A 27,457-nucleotide genomic window follows, 5' to 3' on the forward strand; every position below is an offset into this window, starting at 1 on the left:
ATAAAATGAAAAACTCTGTAATTTTAGTCTCTGGAGGTAATTGTCAGCATTTTGGTGTATCTCCTTCCAGTCATATCTGCATGAATTTTTAGAGTCTCATGGTATAGACCACCAGGTCCTTTCCAGCCATCAGGGGGAGCACCTTTTACCTGCCCTTGCCACTGCTGCACTTTGCCACTTGTTTTTCCTAAAAGGAGGAAGCTTTGCTCATTTTATTGAAGAAAAAAAGGTCAGCTAATTTAAAGTGACATTCCTCTGACTCTTTTCATGAGGTTGGTCATTTATCATATTTTTTAACATGTTAGCAACTTGGGTTTTTCCTGTAAAATGACTATCTTCTATTTTTCCAGAGAGTTTTGACTTAGGTTTGTATGAACCTTTATATAAAAAGGATATTAATTATCAGACTCTTTTATAGTAAATTTATTTCCCAGATTTAAAAAATTACAAATTTCTTTTATGATGTTTTGATGTACAAAAATCAAAAAATGACTTTTAATTAATTCTCTTGATTTTTCTCTGTGTGATATTTCTGCCAGTTACTTTTACGCTTGGAAATTGCTTCTGAAAACTAAAATAACACGAGATTTGATAGCAGGAGAAACAGGGAAACAAGGGCCTGAATAATTCTTATAATTGAGAATAAGCTTCTTATAAAAAACAAAACAAATGGAACCCAAAATGGGGTAAATGGAGACATAAATGTCCTATGGGGCATTTTATTTTTTAAAATAAATTATCTTACAAGGATTTACTGTGATATATTAACTCCAGAATTTAACATGTTTTTTTCCAGAGTTTATTATTTTTCTGAGTGGAAAACTGGCTTTTCCCTTTAGAAAGAGGAAAAACAGAACCCTGAAAGCTTTTCACAAGGTCACTTAGCAACCAAAGACAAAGTCACAAGAATGTGTGGAAACAGATGCTACTTCCAGTTCAAAAAGATAAAAGTGAGTACTGAACTCATTCTCCTGTGATCTTGTGCAGATTCAAGGGTCTGTTATCTGTCGGCTGTGCTTTTGTTTACTGCTGAACATGCAGATTTGCTGGTCTCGGAGCAAGATTCTTTAGTGGTTTAATCCAAATCAGCAAAAAATGAGATGAGGGAGGAGTTTTCATATTTGACTCTGCTGATCAACCAATAATGTCAGTAAGTTTGTCTCCTCTGCCATTTAACATTAAAAGGGGCTTTCCTTAATCAACTCATTTGCTTTTGTTATGCTGTATACATTTTCTGGGCAAATAGGATGAAGCTAAAGTGAGATGAGGTAGATGGCAATTAAACTCCAAACACACAGGACAGCTCTGAACTCACATCTTCATAAATGTCAAAGAAAGTGGCAACCATGGCATCCTTGATTTGATTTAGGTCCGTCAGCTCCCAGTAGACTTTAAACATACGATGTGCCTCCTCACAGCTCGCATTATTGCAAGGGACATTCTCCAGTAAAAAGGCCTGCTGATTGCTGTATGACAAAGGAAAGGCATTTAGTTAACATAACATATCGATGTGGTGTAGTGTCAGCTGTGCTGTATTTCCTAGAATCAAAGGAAATGGTAAATGGTATACAGTGAAAGACATGAAAAAATCCCCACATCTTATTATTGTACTGTCATAAAAAACTGTTGGTTATCCTTCTTCGATTTGGCAGAAATCCTCTGATTTTGTAGGCTCGTTAGTTGCTGGCCTCTCTTCTTTTACATGGAGTTTTCAAGTCCATCCCTCCTTCCTCCTTTGCTACTCCACAGTCATCAACGCTGTGCTCCATTACTGACTTCCTGGACACTGTCATTATCCATTTACACGTGCAGTACTCCCCTATGAATATATGCATTTTACCTGGAAACCCCTGATACTCCCAAGTCTTGTAAACCCAAAGCAGTGAATCTCTAAGGATAGAATTCCAGCTGCCATGATAGGTGGTAGGGTAGATATCACACCTTTCACATAATGGGAGCATCATACTTTGCATAGCCATGAAGTCCTCCCTCCTGCATCCTACTTACAGGCAAAGTGGTTATGAGCTTAGATTCTGGAGCCCGATTACCTAGATTCGAATCCTGGCTCTGTCATTTAGCAGCTATGTGATCCTGAGTGAGCTATTTAACCTATCAGATCCTCATTTGTAAACTGTGTTAGAAGCACACTTACAGCATAGGATTGTTAAGATGAAATGCTGAATAGAAAATACTTAGAATGATTCCTGGCATCCAGTTAGTACTCAGTGAAAATGTTTATATTATCATAATTTTTATTATGGAGTGCAACACAATGCCATGTAAAAATATTTTCTTTAGATATAGAGTCACGCTTTGTAAAGTATGATTTTATGTAAGGGCTCCTATTTATAGGTATTTTTCCAATATATTTAAATATTCCTTCACCTTCCTCTATGCACATAAAAAGTAACAGACTATAGGCTGAAATTCTATTACTGCTCAATTTTTTCTCTAATAATTCTTTTAAATAAATCCATAAAGGCAGATTTCTTTTTTTCATATAAAAATATTACTTTGGGTCTGGGTGATTTGGAAAAGGAAAAAAAGGCTTAATTATAAGAAAGGAAAATTCCTAAGTGTTTAACGCAGCATGGAAACCCATGTATAAAATACTCAATTTGCATGATGTATACTAAATATGTGATTGGCTTTAAATTCTTTCTCCAGATAAAAAATTCCAAAAGAAATAGTTTACCAGACCATTTCTTTTTTCTTTCTTTCTTTTTTTCTTCTTCTGTATCGATAGAGATGGGCAAGGATAGACCATTTCCTTAACAAATGAAAAAATCTCTCAGATCATAACATTTACTTGGAAAACTTTGCTGAAGACCTAACATATGACAGTATTCTTCCCTAGAAAGAAGAAGTAATTGACTTCTTCTTTGTCTCCTGTCCGGAAACTAATTTTTAAATTCTAATTTATAATATTTTTCCAAGTAACTTACCCATCCTACCTTTTTAGCTAAAAATTTTTACTAGATATGTCACAGAGATGCACCACACACTATTTTGTTGTTAGCAGATTGTATTAAAACATGAGAACAGGTGACAGAAGCGGCCTTTCTGCAATGTTCTACATCAATGCATCATATTGGTCAACCTGTGAGCAAGCATGTGCCTCTATTTCCCTATTCAAAACTATTGCACAGATTTCATTATTGTAACTCTGATCATAATTTCAAATATACAACAACAACCTATAACAAAAACCCTACTGCAATTTAAAACGTCATTCCTAATTTTTGATACAAGTTTGTAAAGATTACAATGGAGTTCACTAGCTTCTCTGGTCTTGTATTGTGCAACTCAGGGTCCATAAAAGCTCAGTTCTTTCAAATTCTGCTGAGCTATGCAGGTAGAATACAGAATCTTACCTTTAAAACTAAAATTCTATTTAAACCCAGGAGAGAAGAACCTTGATCCATTTGGTTTGGAAACCCTTGGGAAGAAATGGTCTTGCTCCTTCTGAGTCAGTTTCTCTCTGTGTTCTTTGCAATTACGACTAATGTATCTTTTAAAAAATTCTTTCTTAAATACAATTACAAAAGTTATTATAAATTTCAAGTAATGGAAACATTTAAAAAGTCAAAATCCTTTCTTTCTAGGGACAATCATTGTTAATTTGGTGTGCATCTCTCCAAACCTTCTAGCCACAAACAAATATGTACATATATCCTTAAAAAAAAACAACAAATTCGATTGGGTGCTGCTACACATATTTTTCTGCAACTATTTTCTTTCTACTATATAATATAGCATACAAGTAGGGGAAAGGAATATAGTCTGACTGAGGACTTTATTGAAAATTCCCCATTGAGAAGTTGTAACAACTAAGTCCCCTGTTAGTCCAGTGAATTGCCTGTTTCTTCACAGTCTCTTTCTTTCTACTGGCTATCCCATCACAGGGCTACGCCATCGTTCATCTTAACACCATGCCACTGATGGTCAGGTTGTTGCCAACCATTACACACACACATGGATAAATTATTTTTTGGGGAGGAACTTGTACAAAGATTTCCAGATGATGGTCATCTGGCCAAAGGATATGCATATTTTAAGTGTCAACAGATAAAAGCTAAATGGCCCTCTAAAAATGTACCAACCTATATTTCCAATAGTATATGAGTGTGCCTTTCATATCTTGCCAATATTAGTAATATCACTTCTTAATCTTGCTAGATGAATAACTTAAAAATGATCTTTCTCCTGATTATCAGAGAAGCTGAGTATTACTTTCATGTTTATCAGCTATTTATGTTTCTTCTGAGAATTACCAATTAACAATTTTTTCCTTATTGAGTTTTTAGATCTCTGATTGTTAGGGACGTTAGCCCCTTACCTGTTCTCATATCCTTATTTGTAAAATGGGAGTAATAATAATACATTACCTCAAATGGCTATTGTAAAGATTAAATGAGAAAATGCATGGTAGAGTGTTTAGTATATAGTGCCTGGTATAGCACGGTACACATTTAATAAATGCTATTATTATTGTTATATATTGCTATTATTATTACTTTGATGTTTTGTATATATTTCTTCCCAGCCTTTTATTTTTTAAATTTTGTTTATGGTCTCTTTCACTAAAAGGTTTTTAATATGTATGTAGTCATTTATGTTTATATTTTTCTTTGTGGCACTATAAGAAATGATAAAGGAAGTCCATCAGGCAAATGGAAAATGACAAGATGACAATCTAGACCTACTCAAAACATAAAGAGCATTAAAAATGTCAAATATGTAGGCAAGTACAAAAAATTTTTTCTTGTTATTTAACTTTCTTTAGAGAGAATTGACTGTTAAAACAAATGAACAAAACCCAAGATGGTGTGGTGTTAATAATGTAGTAGATGTAAAATGTCTGATAAAATTGTACCAAGAGTAGGAAAAACAGAAATATACTTTCATAAGGTTCAGAAACTATGTGTAAAAAGGTATAATATTGTTTGAAGACAGATTGACATAAGTTAAAGATGTATAAACCCTGAAGCATCCACCAAAATAAGATTTATAGTTAATAAGTCAACAAAAAAGATGAAATAGAATCATAAAAAATATTCAATTAATTCAAATAAAAGCAGAAAGAGGAAAAAAAACAAAAAAGAAAACAAATCAGAAGATGGTAATCTTTAACTATGTCAATGATGACTTGATATATAAAGAGTCTATACACACAAATTAAAAGGCATATACTGTCAGAATGGACTAAAAAACTAAGACTCAACTATATACTGCCTAAAAAAATCTACCTTAAATACAAAAACACAAATAAGGAAAAAGTAAAAGTGATGATAAGAGATAAGCCACCATGAAGAAAGCAAAAGACAACCTATACAATGGGAGAACAAATCATATAGCTGATAAAAGACCTGTATTTAGAATATATATAAAAACTCTCACAACTCAATAAGACAACTCAATTTTAAAAACGAATTAAGGATCTGAATAGACATTTTCCTAAGAAGATACACAAATTGCCACCATGCACATGAAAACATGTTCAACAAAATTAGCCATCAGAGAAGTCCAAATCAAAATCACAATGAGATACCACTTCATACCCAGTAGGATGGCTATAATAAAAAAAGATAGATAGTAACTAGTGTTGGAGAGAACGTGGAGAAATTAGAACCTCATACATTGCTGGAAGGCATGTAAAATGGTATAGCAGCTTTGGAAAACAGCCTGGTAGTTATTCAAAAGGTTAAACATAGAGTTATCATTTGACCTAGAATTCCACTCCTAGGTATATCCCAAGAAAAATGAAAATATATGTCTACACAAAACTCATGTGGATAAATGTTCAGAGTAGCATTATTTATAGGGGCCAAAAGGTAAAAACCATCCAAATATCAACTGATGAATGGATAAACAAAATATAGTATACCTATATAATGGAATATTATTTGGCCATATAAAGAAATGTATTATACATAGTGGAATCTTTAAAAACTTGCTAAGTGACAGAAGCCAATCACAAAGGACTACATACTGTATGATTCTATTTATATAAAATGTCCAGAATAGGTGAATCTATAGTGATAGAAAGTAGATGAGTAGTTGCCTAGGGCTTAAGGGATTGTGAGAAAATGAGGAGTGATTGCTAATGGGTACTGGTTTCATTTTGGGGTAATAAAAATGTTCTAAACTTGAAGGTGATGGTTAAGTAACTCTGTGCATACGTTAAAAACCATTGAATTGTAGACTTTAAATGAGTCATTTCATCTAGACACATAATAATCCTAAAAGTTTATGCATCTAATAACACAGCATCAAATTATATAAAACAAAAATTGGGAAACTGCAAGGAGAAACAGACAATTTCACAACTATAGTCAAAGATTCTAATACACTTCTTTTAATAACTGATAGACTAAAAATACATAAAATCAATGAGAATAAAGAAGATTCAAACAGGCCGGGCGCGGTGGCTCATGCCTGTAATCCTAGCACTCTGGGAGGCCGAGGCGGGCGGATTGTTTGAGCTCAGGAGTTCGAGGACAGCCTGAGCAAGAGCGAGACCCCGTCTCTACTAAAAATAGAAAGAAATTAATGGGACAACTAAAAATATATAGAAAAAATTAGCCGGGCATGGTGGTGCATGCCTGTAGTCCCAGCTACTTGGGAGGTTGAGGCAGTAGGATCACTTGAGCCCGGGAGTTTGAGGTTGCTGTGAGCTAGGCTGAAGCCCCGGCCCTCTAGCCCAGGCAAAAGAGTGAGACTCTGTCTCAAAAAAAAAAAAAGAAGATTCAAAGAATATTAACAACCAGTTTGACCTGATTGACATTTATTGAATATAACTCAAGAATCCCAAAATATACAATCTTTTGAGGTACACAGGAAATATTCATCAAGATAGAGCATATTCTAGATCATGAAATATGCTTCAATATATATAAAAGAATTCAGGTCAGGCAAAGTATGTTTTCTGATGATCATGGAATTAAATTAGAAATCAATAACTGGGTATCTGGAAAATCTCTAAATATTTGGAAATTAAATAAAATACTATTAAGTAAACCAAGAATAAAAAGTAAAATGAGAAAGTACTTTGAACTTAATGAAAATGTAGACAGCATATCAAGATATGTGGTATGCCACTAAAGTAGTATTTGGAGAGATATTTATGGCACTAAATCCCTGTATTAAGAAGAAGAAAAGTCTCAAATCAAAGATGGAAGTCTCAGTTTCTTCTGCAAGAACCTAGAAATAGAAGAGCAAATAAAATGTGAAGGAGAAGAAAAGAAATAACAAGGGAAATCAATGAATTAGAAAACAGGAGAAAGAGACAAATCAAAGAAAACTAAAGCTGGTTCTTTGCAAAGAACAATAAAATTGATAAATCTCCAGCCAAAATGGCCATTTGAAAAAATAAAAAAGAGAAAAGACACAAAGTACCAATATCAGGAATGACAGAGTCGACTTCACTACAGATTTTACAGATACTGAAAGGAGAACAAGGGAATGTCGTGAAAAACTTTGTGCAAATACAATTAACAAGTTAGATGAAACGGACAAAATCCCTCGGAAGTGACCAAAGCACCAAAACCTACTCAAGAATATACATAGAGCAGTTCAGCTCTCAGCCTAACATCTTCCAAAAAAGGAAACTCCAGACCCAGATGGCTTCATTGAAGAATTCTACCAAACATTTAAAGAAATAATACCAATTCTACACAACTCTTCAGAAAATAGAAGAGGAAGACATACTTCTCAATTCATTCTATGAAGCCAGCATTATGCACCAAAATCAAAGAAATTACAAGAAAACTACAGACCAATATTACTTATGAAGATAGATACAAAATTTCTAAACAAAATCCTGGTAAATCAAATTCAATAGTAAAGTTAGATCTTGCTTTGCACAAGTAGCAGTCATTGAAACTTGTGCATTTTGAACCATATCTTTGCTTTGTGATCACCAGTGAACCTTGTAGAAAGAGGACACAGTTCTGATAACAGACATGTTTCAGTGAACACAGTACACTGCAAAGTGAAGACTGCAAGTATATAAAAAAGACAAAAATCATAATCACGTTGGGTTTATTTCAGGAATGCAAAGCTGCTTTAATATTCAAAATTAAATCAATGTAATTCACTAGTTTAACAAACTAAAAAAGAAAAACATATGATCATCTCATTCAAGGCAGAAAAAGCATTTGACAAAATTCAACATCCAATTGTGACCCAAACTCTCAGGAAATTAGGAATAGAGGAAATTTCTCAACATTACAAAGGGCATCTACAGAAAACGTACAGTAAACATCACACCAATGGTAGAAGACTGAATGCTGTCCCCCTAAGATCCTTATTCTTACAAGGCATGGATGTCTGCTCTCACCACCTCTATTCAACAATGTACTACAAGTTCTAGCCATTGTAATAAGAAAGAAAGAAAAAAAGAAAGAAAAAGGCATTCAGATTGGAAGGAAGAAGTGAAACTATCTTTATTTGTAAATTATGTGACCATTTATTTAGAAAATCCTATAAAATCTATAAAAATATTACTAGAACTAATAAGTAAGCTTAGCTATATGGCAAATACGAAAGTCAAGAACAATTGGAAATTGAAATCAAAAAGTACCAGTCATAATAACATCGAAACTATAAAACACAAGATGGGTGTAGTGGCTTGAGCTTACCTTGTCACTTGAGGCCAGGAGTCTGAGACTAGCCTGTGCAATGTAGCGAGACTCTGTCTCTAAAAAGTAAAAATAATTAATTGGGCACAGTGGCTCATGCCTGTAGTCCAAGCTAGTTGAGGGGCTGAGGTGGGAGGATCACCTGAGGCCAGGAGTTTGAGACCAGCCTGGTCAATATAGTGAGACTATGTCTCTAAAAAAATAAAAAAAAAACAAACCAAAAAACAAACCAGAAAAAGAAAACACACCTATAAATCTGACAAAAGATGTGCAAGACATATACAATGAAAAATAGAACACACTGCTAAGAAAATTAAAGATCTAAAATAAAAGAAGAGATACATATGTACTATATTCCTGGTCAGAGGACTCAATATTATTAAGCTGTCGATTATCCCCAAATTGATCTATAGATTCAATGTAGTCCCAATCAAAATCTCAGCAGATGTTTTAATTATTTTGCAGAAATTGACAAACTGATCCTAAAATTTATAAAAAATGTAAAGAAACTAGAACAGCCAATAACCTTGGAAAAGAAGAATAAAGTTGGAGGACTTACGCTATCTAAATTCACTACTCATTTTAAACAACAGTAATCCAAACAAGTGTGATACTGCTGCAAAGATGGAGTATTGGATTGATACAGTCAATCACCGGAACAGAATAGAGAGAGTGAAAAAATACACCCACACATATTATCTGTTGATTTTCATCAAAGATCAAGGGCAATTTAGCAGAAAAAATGGTGCTGGAACAATTTACAAAAAAGTGAACTTGCATTCATTCCTTGTACCATATACAAATATTAACTCAAAATGGATCATAGACCTAAATGTAATACCTATAAAACAATACAATTTAAAGGGCAAGACATAGTAGGAAATCTTTGTGACTCTGAGTTATGTAAAGATTCATTAGTTATGACACTAAAACTAGAATTTATGACAGAAAAATTGAAATGTATACTTTTTCAAAATTAAGTACTTCTGCCCTTAGAATGACATGTTTAGGGAATGCAAAGATAAACTACAGATTGAGAGAAAATATGTGCAAATAACATCTAATAATAAAGGTCTCGTATTCAGAATATATAAAGAACTTTTAACATTCAATAATAAGAAAAAAATACTCCAATTAAAATATGGGCAAAATACTTGAACAGGCACCTCACCAAAGACGATATCTATAAAAGACATATAAGCACATGAAAAGATGCTCAACAATCATTTATTAGAGAAATTGAAATTAAAAGTACAAACAGATATACTAGAAACAGAACAGACAAAATTAAAAAGACTGACAACACCAGTGTTGGATATAGTAATGGAGCAACTGGAACTGTTTGGCATTTACTTTCTTTCTTTCTTTTTTTTAAGAGACAGGGTCTTGCTCTGTTGCCCAGGCTGGAGTGCAGTGCCATGATCCATAGCTCACTGCAACCTGAAACTACTGGGCTCAAGCAATCCTACCCCTTCAGCCTCCCAAGTAGCTAGGACTACAGGCACATGCCACCACACCTCACTAATTTATTTTTTATTTTTTTTTGTAGTGATGAGATCTTCCTATGTTGTCCAGGTGGTTTGAAACTCCTGGCCTCAACCAATCCTGCCTTTGCTTCCTGAAGTGCTAGGATTACAGGCGTAAACCATGGAGCCCAGCTGGCATTTTCTTAAAAAGTTAAACATGTACCTTCCTAAAGACCCAGCTATTCCATTCCTTGGTATTTACCCGAGACAAATGAAAGCATATGTCCAGTGACTTTTACATAAATGTTCATAACAGACCATTTGTAGTGGTCAGAACTGATAAAAATCTAAATGTTCATCAATAAATATAATGTATAATATAAATAATGTAAATGTATATAATAAGCAAATTGTGATATATCCATAAAATGGACTACTCCCCAATAATAATAAGCAATGAACTATGACACATTTACAAACATGAATGAATATTAGTATACTGAGAGAACCCGGACATAAAAGAGTATATGTTATATAATTCCATTTATATAAAATATTAGAAAGTACAATCTAATCCACAGTGACAGGAAGCAGATTAGCAGTTACGGGTGGAATAGGGAAAGAATGGATGACAAAATATTAAGAGGAAACTGTTGTGGGTGATGGATATATTCATTATCTTGATTGTGGTGATATTTTTAATAGGTATATGTATATATACCAAAACATATCAAATTATACACTTTAAAGATATGCAGTCTACTCTATGTCAATTAAACCTTAATTCAGCTATTAAAAATATATGGGACACTTTCATGATAAAAATATCTAAAGCACAAATAACGAAAGAGAAAATAGGCTGAGTGCAATGGCTCATGCCTGTAATCCTAGCACTCTGGGAGGCCGATGTGGGGGTATCGCTTGAGCTCAAGAGTTTGAGACCAGCCTGAGCAAGAGCGAGACCCCGTCTCTACTAATGATAGAAAATATTAGCTGGGCATGGTGGTGTGTGCCTGTAGTCCCAGCTACTTGGGAGGCTGAGGGAGGAGGATCACTTGAGCCCAGGAGTTTGAGGTTCGGTGAGCTATGATGATGCCACTGCACTCTACTCTGGGGCGACAGTGACACTCTGTCTGGAAAAAAAAAAAAGGATAAAAAAATAAATTTGACGTCATTGAAATGCAAATCATTTGTGCTTCAAAAGATACTATTAATATCAAGAAAGTTAAAAGACAACCCATAGAATGGGAGAAAAATTTTGAAATCATATATTTGCTATGGGACTTATATCTAGCATACACGAAAAACTCTTACGACTCAATAACAAAAAGACAACCCCATTTTAAAAATGGGCAAAGGATCTGAATAGATGGTTTTCCAAGGAAGATATGCAAGCTCAACATCATTAACCATCAAAAATACAATGAGATATTTTGACAGACACAGAGGCGAAAATCCTCAACAAAATACTAGCAAACTGAATTCAACAACACATCAAAAATATTATTCAACATGATCAAGTGGGATTCATCCCAGAGATGCAAGGATGGTTCAACGCATGCAAATTAATCAATGTGATACATCATATCAACAGAATGAAGAACAAAAAACATATGATCATTTCAGTTGATGCTGAAAAAGCATTCAATAAAATTCAACATCCCTTCATGATAAAATCTCTTTAAAAACTGTGTATAGGTGGAACTTGACACAATAAAAGTCATATATGACAGACTCACAGCAAGTATACTGAATGGGAAAAAAATTGAAAGCCTTTCCTCTAAGATCTGGAACAAGAAAAGGATGCCCACTTTCATCATTGTTTTTCAACACAGTACTGGAAGTTCTAGCTAGAACAATCAGACAAGTGAAAGAAATAAAGGGCCTCCAAATTGGAAAGAAAGAAGTCAAATTATCCTTGTTTAAAGATGATATGATCTTATATCTAGAAAACCTAAAGATTTCACTCAAAAACTATTAATATTAGAACTGATTCTAATCAACTTTCTAAATTCAGGAAAGTTGCAGGATACAACATCAACGTACAAAAATCAGTAGCATTTCTATATGCCAACAGTAAACAATCTGAAAAAGAAACCAAGAAAGTAATCCCATTTACAATAGCAACAAATAAAATAAAATACCTAGGAATAAACTTAAGCAAAGAAGTGAAAGATCTCTATAATGAAAACTATAAAAGATTGATGAAAGAAGTTGAAGGGGACACAAAAAAATGGAAAGATATTCCATGCCCATGGATTGGAAGAATCAATATTGTTAAAATGTCCATACTACCCAAAGCAATCTACAGATTCAATGCAATCCCCATCAAAATACCAATGACATTCTTGACATAGAAAAAATAATCCTAAAATTTATACAGAACCACAAAAGATCCAGAAAAACCAAAGCCACCCTGAGCAAAAAGAACAAAACTGAAGGAATCCATTACCTGACTTCAAATCATACTAAAGAGCTATATAATAACCAAAACAGCATAGTAGTGGCATAAAAACAGACACATAGACCACTGCAACAGAATAGAGAACCCAGAAATAAATCCACACATCTATAGAGAACTTATCTTTGACAAAGGTGCATGGAACTTATGGTGGGGAAACAACAGTCTCTTTAAATAAATGGTGCAGAGAAAACTGAATATCCATATACAGAAGAATGAAACTAGACCTTATCTCTCACCATTTATAAAAATCAAATAAAAATGGATTAAAGACTTAAATTTAAGATCTGAAACTATGAAATATTAAAAGAAAACATTGGGGAAACACTTCAGGATACTGGTCTGGGCAATGACTTCTTGAGTAATACCCCAAAGCACAGGCAACAAAAGTAATACTGGATAAATGGGATCACATAAAACTAAAGAGTTTCTGCACAGCAAGGAAACGATGAACAAAGTGAAGAGACAACCCACAGAATGGGAGAAAATATTTGCAAACTACACATCTGACAAGGAATTAGTATCTAGAATACATAAGGAGCTCCAACAACTCAATAGAAAAAGATAAAATAATCTGATTAAAAAATGGGCAAAGGATCTGAACAGACATTTCTCAAAAGAAGACAAATGGCTAATAGGCATATGAAAAAAATGCTCAACATGATTAGTTATCAGAAAAATGCAAATCAAAACTATAATCTTACCCCAGTTAAAATGGCTTTTATCAAAAAAGACAGGCAATAACGAATGCTGGTGAGGATGTGGAGAAAGGGGAACCCTCGAACACTGCTGGTGGGATGCAACCACTATGGAGAACAGTATGGAGGTGCCTCAAAAAACTAAAACTAGAACTATCATATGACCTAGCAATCCCATTTCTGGGCATATATCAAAGGATGGGAATTCAGTATATCAAAAAGATATCGCAGCAGCATGTTTATTGCAGCACTATTCACAATAGCCAAGATATGGAATCAACCTAAGTGTCCATCAATGGATGAATGGATGAAGAAATAGTGGTACATATATATCATGGAATATTATATAGACACAAAACAGAATGACATCCTGCCATTTGCAACAACATGGGTGGAACTGGCAACCATTACATTAAGTGAAAGAAGCTGAGCATAGAAAGATAAATCTCGCATGTCCTCATTTATATGTGGGAGCTAAATATTAAAAACGATTGATCTCATGGAGACACAGAGAAGAATATCAGCAGAGGGTGAGAGGGGTAGTGGGGAGGGAGGGATAAAGTGGGGTGGTTAATGGGTGCAACAATAGAGTCATATAGTTAGAATGAACAATATTTGATGGCACAACAAAATGACTACAATCAACAACATGTTAGGGTACACTTCAAAATAACTAAAAGGGTGGAATTAGAATGTTCCTAACACAAAGAAATGTAAAATGCCTGAGGTGATGGACACCTCAACTACCCCATTTGGTTAATTCACATTGTTTGCCTGTATCAAAACATCACATGTGCTCTATAAAGATATACAACTATTATGTACCCATAATAATTAAAAATAAAAATAGAAATAAATATAATAAAACTTCACATCTACTAGATGGCTATAATAAAAAAGACAGGTAACAAATGCTAGTGAGGATATAGAAAAATTGGAACCCAGGTACAATGAGGATGGTAATGTAAAATGGTACAGCTGCTTTGGAAAACAGGCTGGTAGTTCCTTAGACGGTTATTAAATAAAAATAAGAGTTCCATTCCTAAAGTATATTCTACTCCTAGGTATATTTCAAGAGGAATGAAAACGCATTCACACAAAAAATTGTATATGACTGGTAACAGCAGTATTATTTATAACAGCCACAAAGTGAAAACAATCTAAGTGTCCATCAACTATAATTTAATAAAATGTTATATATCCATACAATGGAATATTATTTGACAAGAGAAAGAAATGAAGGCTGGGCGTGGTGGTTCATGCCTGTAATCTTAGTACTTTCTGAGGCCGAGGCAGGAGGATCACTTGAAGCCACGAGATTGAGACAAGCCTGAGCAAGAAGCAAGACCTTGTCTCTACCAAAAATAAAAAAATTAGCCAGGTGTGGTGGTGCCCACCTGTAGTCCCAGCTACTCAGGGGGTTGAGGCAGAAGGAGCACCTGAGCTCAGGAACTGGAGGTTACAGTAAGCTGATGACACTGAGCTCTAGCCTGGGTAACGAATTGAGACTTTGTCTCAAAAAAAAAAAGAAGTACTTCTATGTGCTACCACATGAACAAACCTTGAAAACATTACAGTGAAGTCAAAGAAACCAGTCAGAAGTACCGCATAGCGTATGACTGCACTGATATGAAGTGTTCAGAATGGGCAAAACTACAGAGATGGAAAGTAGATTAGCAGTGTCCTCAGGCTGGCGGCAGGGAGGAGTCGTGGGAGGATTGGAGCGTGACAGCTAAGGTGAGTGGGGCTTCTTTTTATGGTAATGAAAATGTTCTAAAACTGATTGTGATGATGGAGGCATGGCTCTGTGAATAAACTAAAAGCCACTTAATTATATATAGTAAATTGGTGAATCACATGGTGTGCGAATCATATCTCAATAAAGCTGTTAATAGGCTGGGCGCGGTGGCTCACGCCTGTAATCCCAGCACTCTGGGAGGCCCAGGAGGGAGGATTGCTTGAAGTCAGGAGTTTGTGACCAGCCTCAGCAAGAGTGAGACCCCGTTTCTACTAAAAATAGAAAGAAATTAGCAGGACAACTGAAATAAAAAAAAAAATTAGCTGGGTGTGGTGGTGCACGCCTGCAGTCCCAGCTACTCGGGAGGCTGAGGCAGGAGGATCGCTTGAGCCTAGGAGTTTGAGGTTGCTGTGAGCCAGGCTGATGCCACGGCACTCTAGCCTGGGCAACAGAGCGAGACTCTTGTCTCATAAAAAAAAAGCTATTAATAAAAAAAGAATTGCCGAAAATTTTAACTCATAAAAAAAATGGGAATGTTTAATCACATGTAAAATGCACGTATCAAATGTCACTTCTTTGAATAGGCCAATATTTATTTGTCTAGTCTGCAGTCTTTTGGTGCTGGTTTTAATTTCTCTTCGAAGGCCATAAAGTTGGTGTTGTTTCTCAATATACTACTACTTGACAAAGTTTGGGTTAGTCTAGGTTGTTAATTTGCTGTGAACATCTGTCTTATTTCTCATTAAGAGAGGTAGCAGATGGATCATTTAACTTGAAGTTTGATTTTCTCCCTGGCTGCTTTTAGAGGTTGTGTGTCCACTTTAGTCTTTTCTGTATCCAGTGAGTTCTGTTCTTCTAGATTGTTCTTAACCGTCTTCCTCTTAATTCCCCAGTTTCATTATCAGCCTAGGCTCACATACAAAGAAAAGAGCTTCAGTCTGGGGATATGCCTATCTTACTGTATAAACATTCGGAAAGGCAGTTCTATGTGGAGAAGAAAAACAAATTAAGAAGAAACACAAGCCCGTTAGGAATCTTCTAAAAATGAAACAATTTTTTTTGAACTGCTGCTCTGAAACCCAGGCTGCCAGCTATTGGTAAATGCAGAATGCTCAGCTAAGCTAATATAAACCTTTTACTCTGAAAACCTAAAAATCATGGATGTGTTTTGTAATACAGACTAGTGACAATTAGAAATGTTCGCATAAAGTGATTAACCTGATATACAAAGTTCACCTGAGTTGTGGTCAGAAGCAACACATTTATTCCCAAGACAGTTAATAAGTGATTCAGAGGGCACACAGGAAATGTTTCCTGAATGAAAGAAGGGAGAGAGCTATCTTTTGTAGAACAAGGTCAATTGAAAGGGAAAACCTAATGGGATGGCAGACTGTGAATGCTGAAAGTTCTTATTGAATAAGTGGTTAGAAAATATTTTGTCATGTTTTATCTTTATTGAAAGCTGTTCCTTACATTGGCTAATTTGTGGTCACTACAACATATTCTTTCTAGGTATTATGATATTTGTGTTTATTATATAAAATGAAATATTATGGTCATTTTGTTTGTTGGATGATAACTTTCACATTTCTGAGATAAATAGCGTACCAAGAATAGGTTTAGGGAGAAAAGACATTTTAGGTTTGGGATACCAGGGCTGGAACATCCAGGGCACAGTCCATCAGGCAGTTATGTACAGATAGTACACAACTTATGATGGTTTGACTTACAATTTTTAAACTTTATGATGGTTTTATTGGGGTATTAAATGCATTTTGAATTGATTATATTTTCCACCTATGATAGGCTTATCAGGACTTAGCCGCATTGTAAGTTGAGGAGACCTGTATACAAGTATTAGGCACAGATACAGGGATTTAAAAGTCCTAAACTTATAATTGGTAATTAAAATGGCCAAAGTAGATAAAGAACATGCAGAGTGAGAACCAATGGCTACGAATGGAACCCTAGAAACACCAATATTTAAGGTGGCCAAGATGAAAAGAAGTCCTCAGAAGAGATAGCAGTAACAGGCAGAGAGGATATAGAGAACCAGAAGTTTCAGGAGTAAGTCATCGACAGCTCAATGTAGACAAGAATCTGGCAACAGAAAGCTATGAAGTGTCAATTGGATTTGTCGATTAGAAGTCACTGGGATTGAATGAGATCTGGAGTAGAGTGAAGCTGGCTGAAGCATGACTGTGGCAGGTTAAGGGTAAATTTGAGGTGCTAAAAGAAAAACTTCAGATGAATTAAATTTAATAGAGTTTAATTAAGCAAAGAACAATTCACAAATTGGGCAGCCCTGAGCATCAGTGGTGGTTCAGAGAGCTCTGCTCCACAACTTGGGCAGGCAACATTATAGAAAGAAAATGGAAGTGAGGTACAGAAATAGTTTGATTGGTTACAGGTGGACATTTGCCTTATATGGGCATAGTCTGCTCAGTTTCCAGTCTGTGATTGGCTGAAGGATGGCTGCTGTGATTGACTGAGACTCACCTATTTCTTATAAAAGTATACTACTAAATTAGGCTTTCAGTTTGTTTATGTACTAAGATTGAAGTTTGTTATGTAGGGACTCAAGTTACGGAGGCAGCCAAAGGCAAAATTCAGTTTAATTTAACAGAGGTAATAAAGTAGAGACGGCCATTCAGAGTCCTCTTCTCTCCCCATTTTTTTTTTAAGTTGGGAGAGACTTTTACATATTTAAATAAAGACTAGGGAAAAAGAGAGTCGAATGAGAAGATTTTTAAGACAAAGTGGAGGGGATAATTGTTGCAGCAAGATCCAGAGGAGATATTCAGGATTGAAATGAAGAAGGTATCAAATAGAGAAAGAGAAATCAATGAGGATATTGTTAAAATAATTCAAGGTAAAAAGAAGTGATTTGAATTAAGGAGGTAGCAGCAAAAATGGAAAAGAAGAGAAGCCAAAAAATGACATTATAAAAGAAGATTGTGTGTGCTTGGTGGAGGAGAGTCAAACGTAATTTCACTTTTCTAGGCTAAAATGATTGGGGCCATGACACCTTATGATAATCAGGAAAATTAGGAAAAACTGGATTTAAAGAGAAGGGGATGTATGATCATGTTTGGTTTTAGAGAAGGTAAGTTTGAGGAGATGGCTGGAAATCCACATGGCAGAGAAGCCAAGGTATAAGGGAAGGTTCTAGGAGTCATTAACCCAGAAGCCAAGAGAGCTTGTACTGTAAATTTGAATGTAATAGCTGAGGGAAGTTATACAGGAAGAAAAAAGTCAATAGGCTGAAGATTCTACCTTTTGTAATGTCCCCGGGGGCAGACAAGGATTTAAAAATAAAACAAAACAAAATAACCCAGAAGTATGAGAAATATATCTTACAGTGATGGAGAGAAACTTGTATCATTCAACAATGGAAATGAATGATTTGTCTGAACATGTGAACTTCAGCTAAATATGAAATCTTCTCATGTGATTTTTAAAAAGTTATGCTATAAGACAGACCAAGCATTCAGTAACTGAAGACTGGTTAAATTAACTCAATGGAATATTTTGAAATTATTAAAATATTTTAAAAGTAAAATTACTGACATGTAAAATTGTTCATAGTATGTCAAGTGAAAAAAACAGGTCACGACATTAATGGTATGATCTTATTTTGCAGTACAAACAAAACATCAAACACCTACTTAAATTCACATTCATGAGCACACAGAAATAAAGCAGAAATATACATCAAAGATTAATGATGATTGTCTCTTAGTGGGTAGAATTTTAGGGACATTTTATTTTCTTTATGTTCATTTTTATATATTTTTCTATACTAAGCAGAAAATAATATTTTCTTGCAGCCACCAGCCACCTCTTTGTACATCATCCATTATTAATTCATTGCATAGTCTTAGAACTATCGTATCTTTTCCTTACTTGTGATTTGCTATTTACTATCTACCTTCTCCAACTGTCTTATTCAAACTTGCCTCCCTTATATCCAGAAGTTTTTTTCAATAGAACAGGCATTCAATAAATATCTTAAAAGTAAAAGTAAACAGGTAATCCTGTCGTATGTGAGCGGTAAATTTGGACTTCAATGTTATGGTTAAGGTCAGTAAATACGTTATGTTAAAATAATTAACTGGGAAACCATTACACTGAGGTAGCTCTAGTGCCCTTCAGTAAATAGAAACCCAAGTCAGTATAAACAGTAAAACAAAACTGAAGCTTACCCAACCAGAAACTGCCAAATAACCTCTAACTAGGGACTTTCCATGGGAATAATTCAAATAAGGCTATTGCTCCATTTTAACCTATCAAATGTTCTCTACCCCTTGCTTCCAAGCTCTCGCTATCCGGCCTCCCCTCATGCCCTTTCTGTGGGCCCAGAACCATGCATGGGCTGCAGCTGCCCAATTCATGAACTGCTATTTGCTCAAATAAACTCTTCAAAATTTTAATGTGACCAAGTTTATCTTTTAACAGTTGGTTAGTACAATATTTGTACAAAATCACAGTACATATAAAGTAGTGAGATTTATCTGAGTCTGAATCTTTAATTAACCTTTTTTTTTATTAAGACACAATCCATACACCACAATTATCACCATTTTGAAGTATAGAACTTAGCAGTTCGGGGTATATTCACGAGATTGTACAATGACCACCACTAGTTAAATCCAGAACGTTTCATCATCCCCACACGAAATCCCATACCCATTAGTAGTCACTCTCCATACAAGCAGCTCTTGAAGAGGAATTTCTAAAGTGTTTTACATATTATTAAAGAACTGTTTATTCTACCAAGGTGACTCTTTGAAAGGACAACAAATTCATCTGTATATATTAATATTTTTAGATAAAAATAAGTCATATTCATTTATAGATGGGGATACCAATAAAATTTGATCGAGGAAACCAAACTGTTAGCCTGTCACCAGTCATATTTTGTATTTACACCATACCAACTTCTATGAAATAGTCATTAGCACATGAAAGGTAAGATATGTACATATCTTAATACCTCTGAGACACAAGAACTAAACAAATTTAAGATTCAATCTTACTTCATTGGGAAAAAAGCTTGATGACATGCTGAGCTAACATAATTATGTACCTTAAAAAAAGGGCATTATCCCATCAATGAAAAGGCATTAAAATAAAATTAAACCAGGAATGTAAACATAATCGCCTATCAAGCCCTTTATTAAGCAGAGGACAAAACATTTAGATAATTAACTAAAACTTGGGCTGAAAGGAAAAGCAGATGTTACACAATTAGCCCTTCTAAGAAACTAAAATCTTTTCCTCTTCAGGTCTTTCTTGGCCCTGGGCGACCCCAAGTGACCCAATTTAAGATTTAAGCTCAGCATGCTAAGTTAGTTTTTACCATTACTCAAAGATGAGATAAAATTCTCTCTTCTTGTGATAATGACGGCTTTAAAACTGCCAAGTAATGGCATACCTACAGTAATGACAATTTCTAAAATACTCATGTTAAAAAATAAGTTGTTGAAGATGTAGAAAGACAGAACTACAGTGGAAAAGGTCATGAGTCGTACTTATGTTCTGTGGAACGAAACCTGAATAAGTCTGTTTAAATACCCTCAGCTATAATGCAAAAGGGGTTTCAGACAGCCCATGATTCCTCCTTTAGAACTCCACTCTACAGTATGCAAAAAGTGACAACTTACGTACCACCCTCACTTTTGTCATCTGCTTGTTTCTGATGTTCATTTATGGAAAGAAAGGGAGGAAAGGAGTTTCAAGGAATTTCTATGACTTAAGAACAACAGCATTATAAAAGCTTGGCTAACATAACCAGAGGTTTTATCTGGTGAATTTTATATATCAAATTTCTGTTATGTCAATAGTTTCCTCTGCTTGGATTCATGTTCATATATCCTTTCTTAAATTCCCACACGTACCTGATCATTTATGAATGCGTTACTCTGTTTAGTTGACATTGATTATCCACTTCCTGAAAGGTCTTAGAATAAATATTTTCTTAGACGTTGAGAATCCTAGCCTTCTCCCTTGCTATTATGTTTCTCCAATTGCTTTTATAAAGAGCACTTTTTTTTTTTTTTTTTTTGAGACAGAGTCTCGCTCTGTTGCCCGAGTTAGAGTGCTGTTGCATCAGCCTAGCTCACAGCAACCTCAAACTCCTGGGCTCAAGCAATCCTTCTGCCTCAGCCTCCCGAGTAGCTGGGACTACAGGCAGGCGCCACCATGCTGGCTAATTTTTTCTATACATTTTTAGTTGTCCAGCTAATTTCTTTTCTATTATTAGTAGAGACAGGGTCTCGCTCTTGCTCAGGCTGGTCTTGAACTCCTGACCTCAAGCGATCCTCCTGCCTCGGCCTCCCAGAGTGCTAGGATTACAGGCATGTGCCACCGCACCTGGCCGGGATTCAGAGTATGGTGCAAAAAGAATAGAAATGAAATAGTCATCAGTTCTTTCTGTATGGATAATCTGCATAGTCCATAGCTGGTAGGAGGTTACCTAGCTGCCACAGATCTCTTGGAACTGCGGTCACCATTCACGTTCTGCCAGTCTAGCTTAAATATAGGTTTCTTAGTAAGTTTAGCTTGACAGGGAAGAGGAAGGAATGATATTTCACTCAGTATTCTCGAGAAACTTACAGGGTAGATATAACCACCTTCATTTTATAGATTCATAGATATAACATCGGATAAATAAGTTGTTGAAGGAAACAGAGCTACCATGTGGCAGCACTGGCATTTAAAGGGAGGTTCGAAGTCCGTGTTCTTTTTTTTTTCTTCCTATTCTAAGTTAATTTACAAATAACTTTTCATATAACCTTATGTGAGATATAATGCAGTAGAACAAATAGTGTATGTTTTCATAATACATTCTCAACTCAATTCCTTTCAGGATAAGTTTTGTCCAAAATTAAAAAAAAAAATCAACATTTACATTTTATTTCTCCTTTTGTTAATTAATATATCTGACTACAAATATTTACATAATAGAGAGGTCTGAATCTAAGTCTTGCCCTATTCTTGGACTATTAGGAGAAGCATTTCCCATTCCATCATTCTGGGAAATGGATAGTACCACCACCATTCCAACTCATAAAATCTTCCATGCCACTGCTGTTAACCAGGCCTGTAACTATTCCTTAGTAGCTAGAAAACTCTGTGGCTACTTTCTTATAAGGAAGCTGATTAAAATGAAATACAATAGTTTAAGTATATTATCCCAGAATGCCTTTCTCCTTTCCTAGCATTGCCCTACCAAATATAATCGTTTACTGTATATGCAGATGATTCAACAGCTAAAAAACTTCATCAGAGTATAATTTTATGGAAAACCAAATTTAGCAATGCACTAATCAGTTATATAGAAAATGGTCGATGGAATTTATCTTGGTAGTAATAGTGTACAAGTAATAAAATTTACCAACATAATTTGGAAAGACTAGTATATATATATCATCACTACTCTCTCTCTGTAATTAATGATGTGCTGCCTTAAACATATAAACTGCTTATAAAAATGATGCTCCTGACCCACTGTCAGTAGGTCATATTTTTCAGTTGTTTTCACAGTGGTTATTAGTACCTTGCAGTGATTAAATCCCAACTCTATTTTGTTCACTTATATATTCAGGGTATTTAGTGAGTTGAGCAAAGATATGTTTCCAGAACCCAGAACAAAAGAAAAAAGGAAAAAAAAGTGAGGGTGTGAGGGTGTGAGGGGAGAGACAAGGAGGACAGATCTAGAAGTTCCTTCGTTTGTTCTGATATGAGCTTTATAAAAATTAATAAACAAAAAACAAAAAAGGGAATGGAATAAAAGACTAAATAACAAAAGGAAATTGTCAGGAGTCACTATTAGACTCAACATAGTGACACTTCAGAATGCTATGAATAAGGTACAAATTCTGTATCTCAGAGACAATGTAAAGAGATTATCTGAAATGAACAATCAGACTAGCACTAGTCTTTTCTCTAGGAAAAGTGATTAGAATTTAATGGTGAGGTATCTTTAAAGACATGAAATACAACAATTTTGAGCCTAGAATCTTATATTCACTACTTCAGCATTCAGGCTAGAGGACAATAAAGAAATCTGCAGACATGCAAGGTTTCAGAGAGAATATGCAGACTCTCCCTGATAGAATTAGTTGATAATGGATCCAGAAAAATAATATACAAACTGAAGAAAGAATGAAACACATGGTGTTCATTGTTAGTCAAAGAAACTAGCAAACCTTGTAGGTACATGTAAATAATTATAAAAATAAAATGTGAAATTCAACAATCAATTGATGATATCACCAAATGGGGAGTAATTGGGGTAGAGAAAGAGAGAAACGAGTTTCCTAAAATTCTTGTCTTACATATTAACTCCAGTAGTTCATTACAAGTTAATTTAAATATATGTATTAAACATTTAAATCCGACCACAACAAAAATGAAATTTATAATATATAAACTACCTTGGAAACTATAAAAGGAAAAAAATTTGAATGATCCAAAAGGAAGCAGAAAAGGAAAAAAGAAGCACGAAAAGTATAATAAATATAAAACATAAAATGGTAAAAATAAATCAAATCATGTCTGACCACATAATAATTATATTATTAAATAATTAAAGAAATACTAAACAGTTGCATAGCACCTGTGCTGTGCCAAGTAGTGCTCTTAAGTCCACTGCATATATTAATTCATTTGATCTTCATAAAAACCTTATGTGGTTATTCTCATTAACACACATTAAAACTCATGCACAGAGAGCTTAAGTTACTTGCCATTATCAGACAGGTAATAAAATGCAGAGCCAGAATTTGAATCTAGGCTTCACAATCCAAGCTCTTAAACACTAAACCTCTTTGAATGGGTTAAATTCTAGTATTAAGAGACAGAGGCTGAGATATTCAGTTTTTAAAAATTCCCATCATGTACTTCTTTTTTCACTTAACCTATGGTTTTTGAGATTCATCCACGTTGCTGACCACCTTTGCTTCAGTAATTTATACTTTCTTTTAAATTGCTGAGTAGTATCATATGAATACACCTAATTTGTTGATCTATTTTCCTGTTGATGGATGTTTGTTTCCAATTTGTGGATATTATGAATAAAGTTACTATGAACATTCTTTTATAAGTCTTTTTTTTTGTGAACTTAAGTTTTCATTTCTCTTGCATAAATGCCTAGGAGTAGAACTGCTGAATCATATGGAAGGTATGTGTTTAACCTTATAAGAAACTGCAAGAGTTTTCCAAAATGATTGTGCCATTTTATATTCCTATCGAAAAATGTTCGAGAGTTCCAGTAGTTTCATATTCTTACCAATTTTTGGTGTTACTGGTCTTAATTACTTACTTTGGTGTCGCTGGTTTTAAATGCAACCATTCTAGTGGGTGTGAAAAAGTATTATAATGGCTTTAATGACATTTCTGTAATTATTAATGATGTTGAACATCTTTTCATATATTTATTGACCATTCATATACTTTCCTCATCGAATTGCTCTGGTACCTTTAGGGGAAAAAAATCACTTCATCATATATATATAGCTCTATTTCGGGACTGACTGTTCTGCTCCATTGTTCTTCGTAAGTATCCTTATGCAAATACCAGTGTCTTGATTACTATAGCTTCATAGTAAGTCTTAAACTCAGGTAGCATGAGTCTTCCATCTCTGTTGTTTTCTTCACCATAAAGTTGCTAATGTAGGTCCTCCTCTATTTTTTCATATAAATACTAGAATGAGCACATCGATTTCTATAAGGAATCTTCTGGGTATTTTGATTGCAATTACATTCAATCTATAGATCAAGCTGGAGAGAACTGACATTTTAGACATATTGAATATTCTGATGCATAAGTATGTATATTTTTCCATTTCTTTTTTAGGTCTTCTTTTATTACTCTAAGCAGTGTTCTGAGGTTCAAAAACAGGCAAAACCAATGTATGGTGATAGAAATCAAAACACTCGTTCCCTATAAGGCTGGAGACAAACTAGAGGATCTTTGGATTTCACTGAATGTAAATTTTTAACTTAACAAAATGCTACAAAAACAGCTGAAAATAAAAGAGCAGAAAAAAATGCCTGGTAAATGCTGAGAAAAGGAATAGTGTAGGAATTATTACTAAAACAAGAGTTCAAGGCTTAAATGGAAAAAACAGATATTTCATAATTAATACAAGGATAAGGAGGACAAAACAGTTATAAAACCTTATTCACCTAAGAATCAAGATTGTAAGCATATAAATGAAAAATTGATACAAGAGAAGTTGACAAGTGTATACTTTTGTGGTGGAGGATTATTATACATTAAAAAGTACACAATAGAGAAGGTATGTATATGGAAGATTTAAACAACATATTTAACATGAATGATACTTCAAATAACCATTCAATGAACTATTAAACTACCAGAAAAAAACCTGAACAAATTTCTAAAATTATTGTGCAAGCTACATTTATATTTATAATGCAATAATTATAATAAACAGTAAAAAGACCCAAACCCCAAAACAACAATAAAAAACAACACCCCAATTGTATTTACACGAACATTTTAAAACACCTTTCTAAACATCTCACTAATTTTATAATTTGCTTTCTTCACAGTTTTAGTTTTTAGTTTATTTCATCAAATATTAACAGATTTTTACCCTTTTCTTATTTTCTAAGATGTGTTTTTAAGACTAACTATTAATTATGTGCTTGGCTTCAGACCACATATTTTCATAATTGGTGCTTTCATTGTTCTTTCTATTTTTTTAAATTTTTCATAGAGAAAATAAGTGTCTGGAAATGTTCATATAGATGTAGACCCCTGTACTATCAACTTCCTTGCCTTCTAAAGCAGAACATCTGGAATATAATGTAATCTTTTCTTGATGAGTTTGGGTCATCAATGTCAAGTTAAATTATTCTATAAAGCTGAGAATGCAGATGAAAATGTAGATTACAATTGAATGGGTAATTAGCTAATACTTTCCGTAGAAGTCCCTAGCACTCTACATTCTTGACAAAGTCTCAGATTCCAATCTGCTTCTGGTCATTTTCCACTCTCTCATAATGGTACCTTGAATGTATAACCTTTAACAATTCAAATATTACCTCTGGTTTCTGAATTATTAACACAAGAGACCTCGAGCTTGCATATAATCTCATCTCTTTTGACAGCAAGTAGTTTTGTGAGAAACTATCGATATAGAATATGCTGATAGGTAATTGTTTTTTCTTCTCCACGACTCAGAGAAATTCTGGATTTTATTTGTCTTTAGCTTGCTCCTTTTCTCTCTCATCAGACTGAATTTTATTATCTGCCCAAATCATTACTTACAACCTCTCAAAAAATCTGTTATTTTTGCCTATCTATTGCTTCCTTCCTTCCTACTAAATTTTTTTCTTACAGGGAAAGCAAAAGATTTGAATTCTGAGAACTTAAAGTCCTGACCGCAACTTACTAGTTGTGTGATATTGGACAAGTTGTCTGATTTATGTGAGACTGTTTTCATATTTATAAAATAAAGTAATAACCAATCTATAAAAAGTTATGGTAAAGTTATATAAATTAAAATTACTTCATAAACTAAAGCCATTTTCTTCCTGGCATTAACTACCAGGCAATATATTGCATTTGACCATTTATTGATTTACTTGCCATTTAATAGGTTTTGGATGTTCGTATGGCTGAAACTCATACTTTGCTTCTTTGCTGCCAAAAATTTTTGTTTTTTAAGTTGCTTCTAGGCTTGGATCTCCTTTAAAATAAGCCTATTGGAAGATTTTGCTATACGGTTTCATCCACTGACTTGCAATAAATTCATAACAATACAACTCTTCTCAACTATATAAATACTCTGGCTATAGCATATGAAGGAGATACGGAATAGTCAGAATAAAGACGAGGAGTCACAATCTTACACACAGCCACTCAGTTAAATTCTTAAAACAAGGAAGAAATATAACTGTATATGTTTGAGAAGATGATAAATCATTAACACAGCTTCTAGATTATAGTACTAGTGTTAAACAATTGTTTATCATGAGCAAATCACAATCTATTTTTTGTTTCTGAATTTCAGAAAATGAAATTTTTCTAGGTCTAGAACATTAATTGAAATATGGTTAGTCAAATTTTCCTATAGAATTCTAATAGCAATTCTAAATTATAATTCAGACCTAATATACCTATGGCATTAGGACTCTGAGGCTCTCTCATTTAGGGGAAAATTCTTTCTAATAAATGTGGAAAATGTAAGCTCTAATATTCTAAATAGTGGGCAAAAATTACTTAAATTCAAGCTTTTCATTTTATTGTATTAATTTCTCTAGTAACTCTCATTAAAAAATAATAGTGATTAGAATTCATAAAAAGTTTAGTTAGATAAATGGTACCCAAATATTCTTTTTTTTTTTTTTTGAGACAGAGTCTCGCTCTGTTGCCTGGGCTAGACTGCCGTGGTGTCAGCCTAGCTCACAGCAAC

The 27,457-nt window shown here is 34.2% G+C and overlaps 1 protein-coding gene across 1 annotated transcript in view; it reads right to left on the reverse strand.

Moving 5' to 3' along the window:
• The window catches only part of ITFG1 (integrin alpha FG-GAP repeat containing 1), a 323,849-nt gene that overhangs the window by 125,838 nt on the left and 170,554 nt on the right, over positions 1-27,457 (reverse strand). The window contains exon 7 of the mRNA XM_012653960.1: positions 1,316-1,466. Within this exon, the coding sequence (XP_012509414.1) occupies positions 1,316-1,466 (151 nt within the window). The remainder of the gene's footprint in view (positions 1-1,315; positions 1,467-27,457) is intronic.

The sequence above is a fragment of the Propithecus coquereli genome, unplaced genomic scaffold, assembly GCF_000956105.1.
Source record: "Propithecus coquereli isolate 6110/MARCELLA unplaced genomic scaffold, Pcoq_1.0 Scaffold436, whole genome shotgun sequence".
In the NCBI taxonomy this organism is placed as follows: Eukaryota; Metazoa; Chordata; class Mammalia; order Primates; family Indriidae; genus Propithecus; species Propithecus coquereli.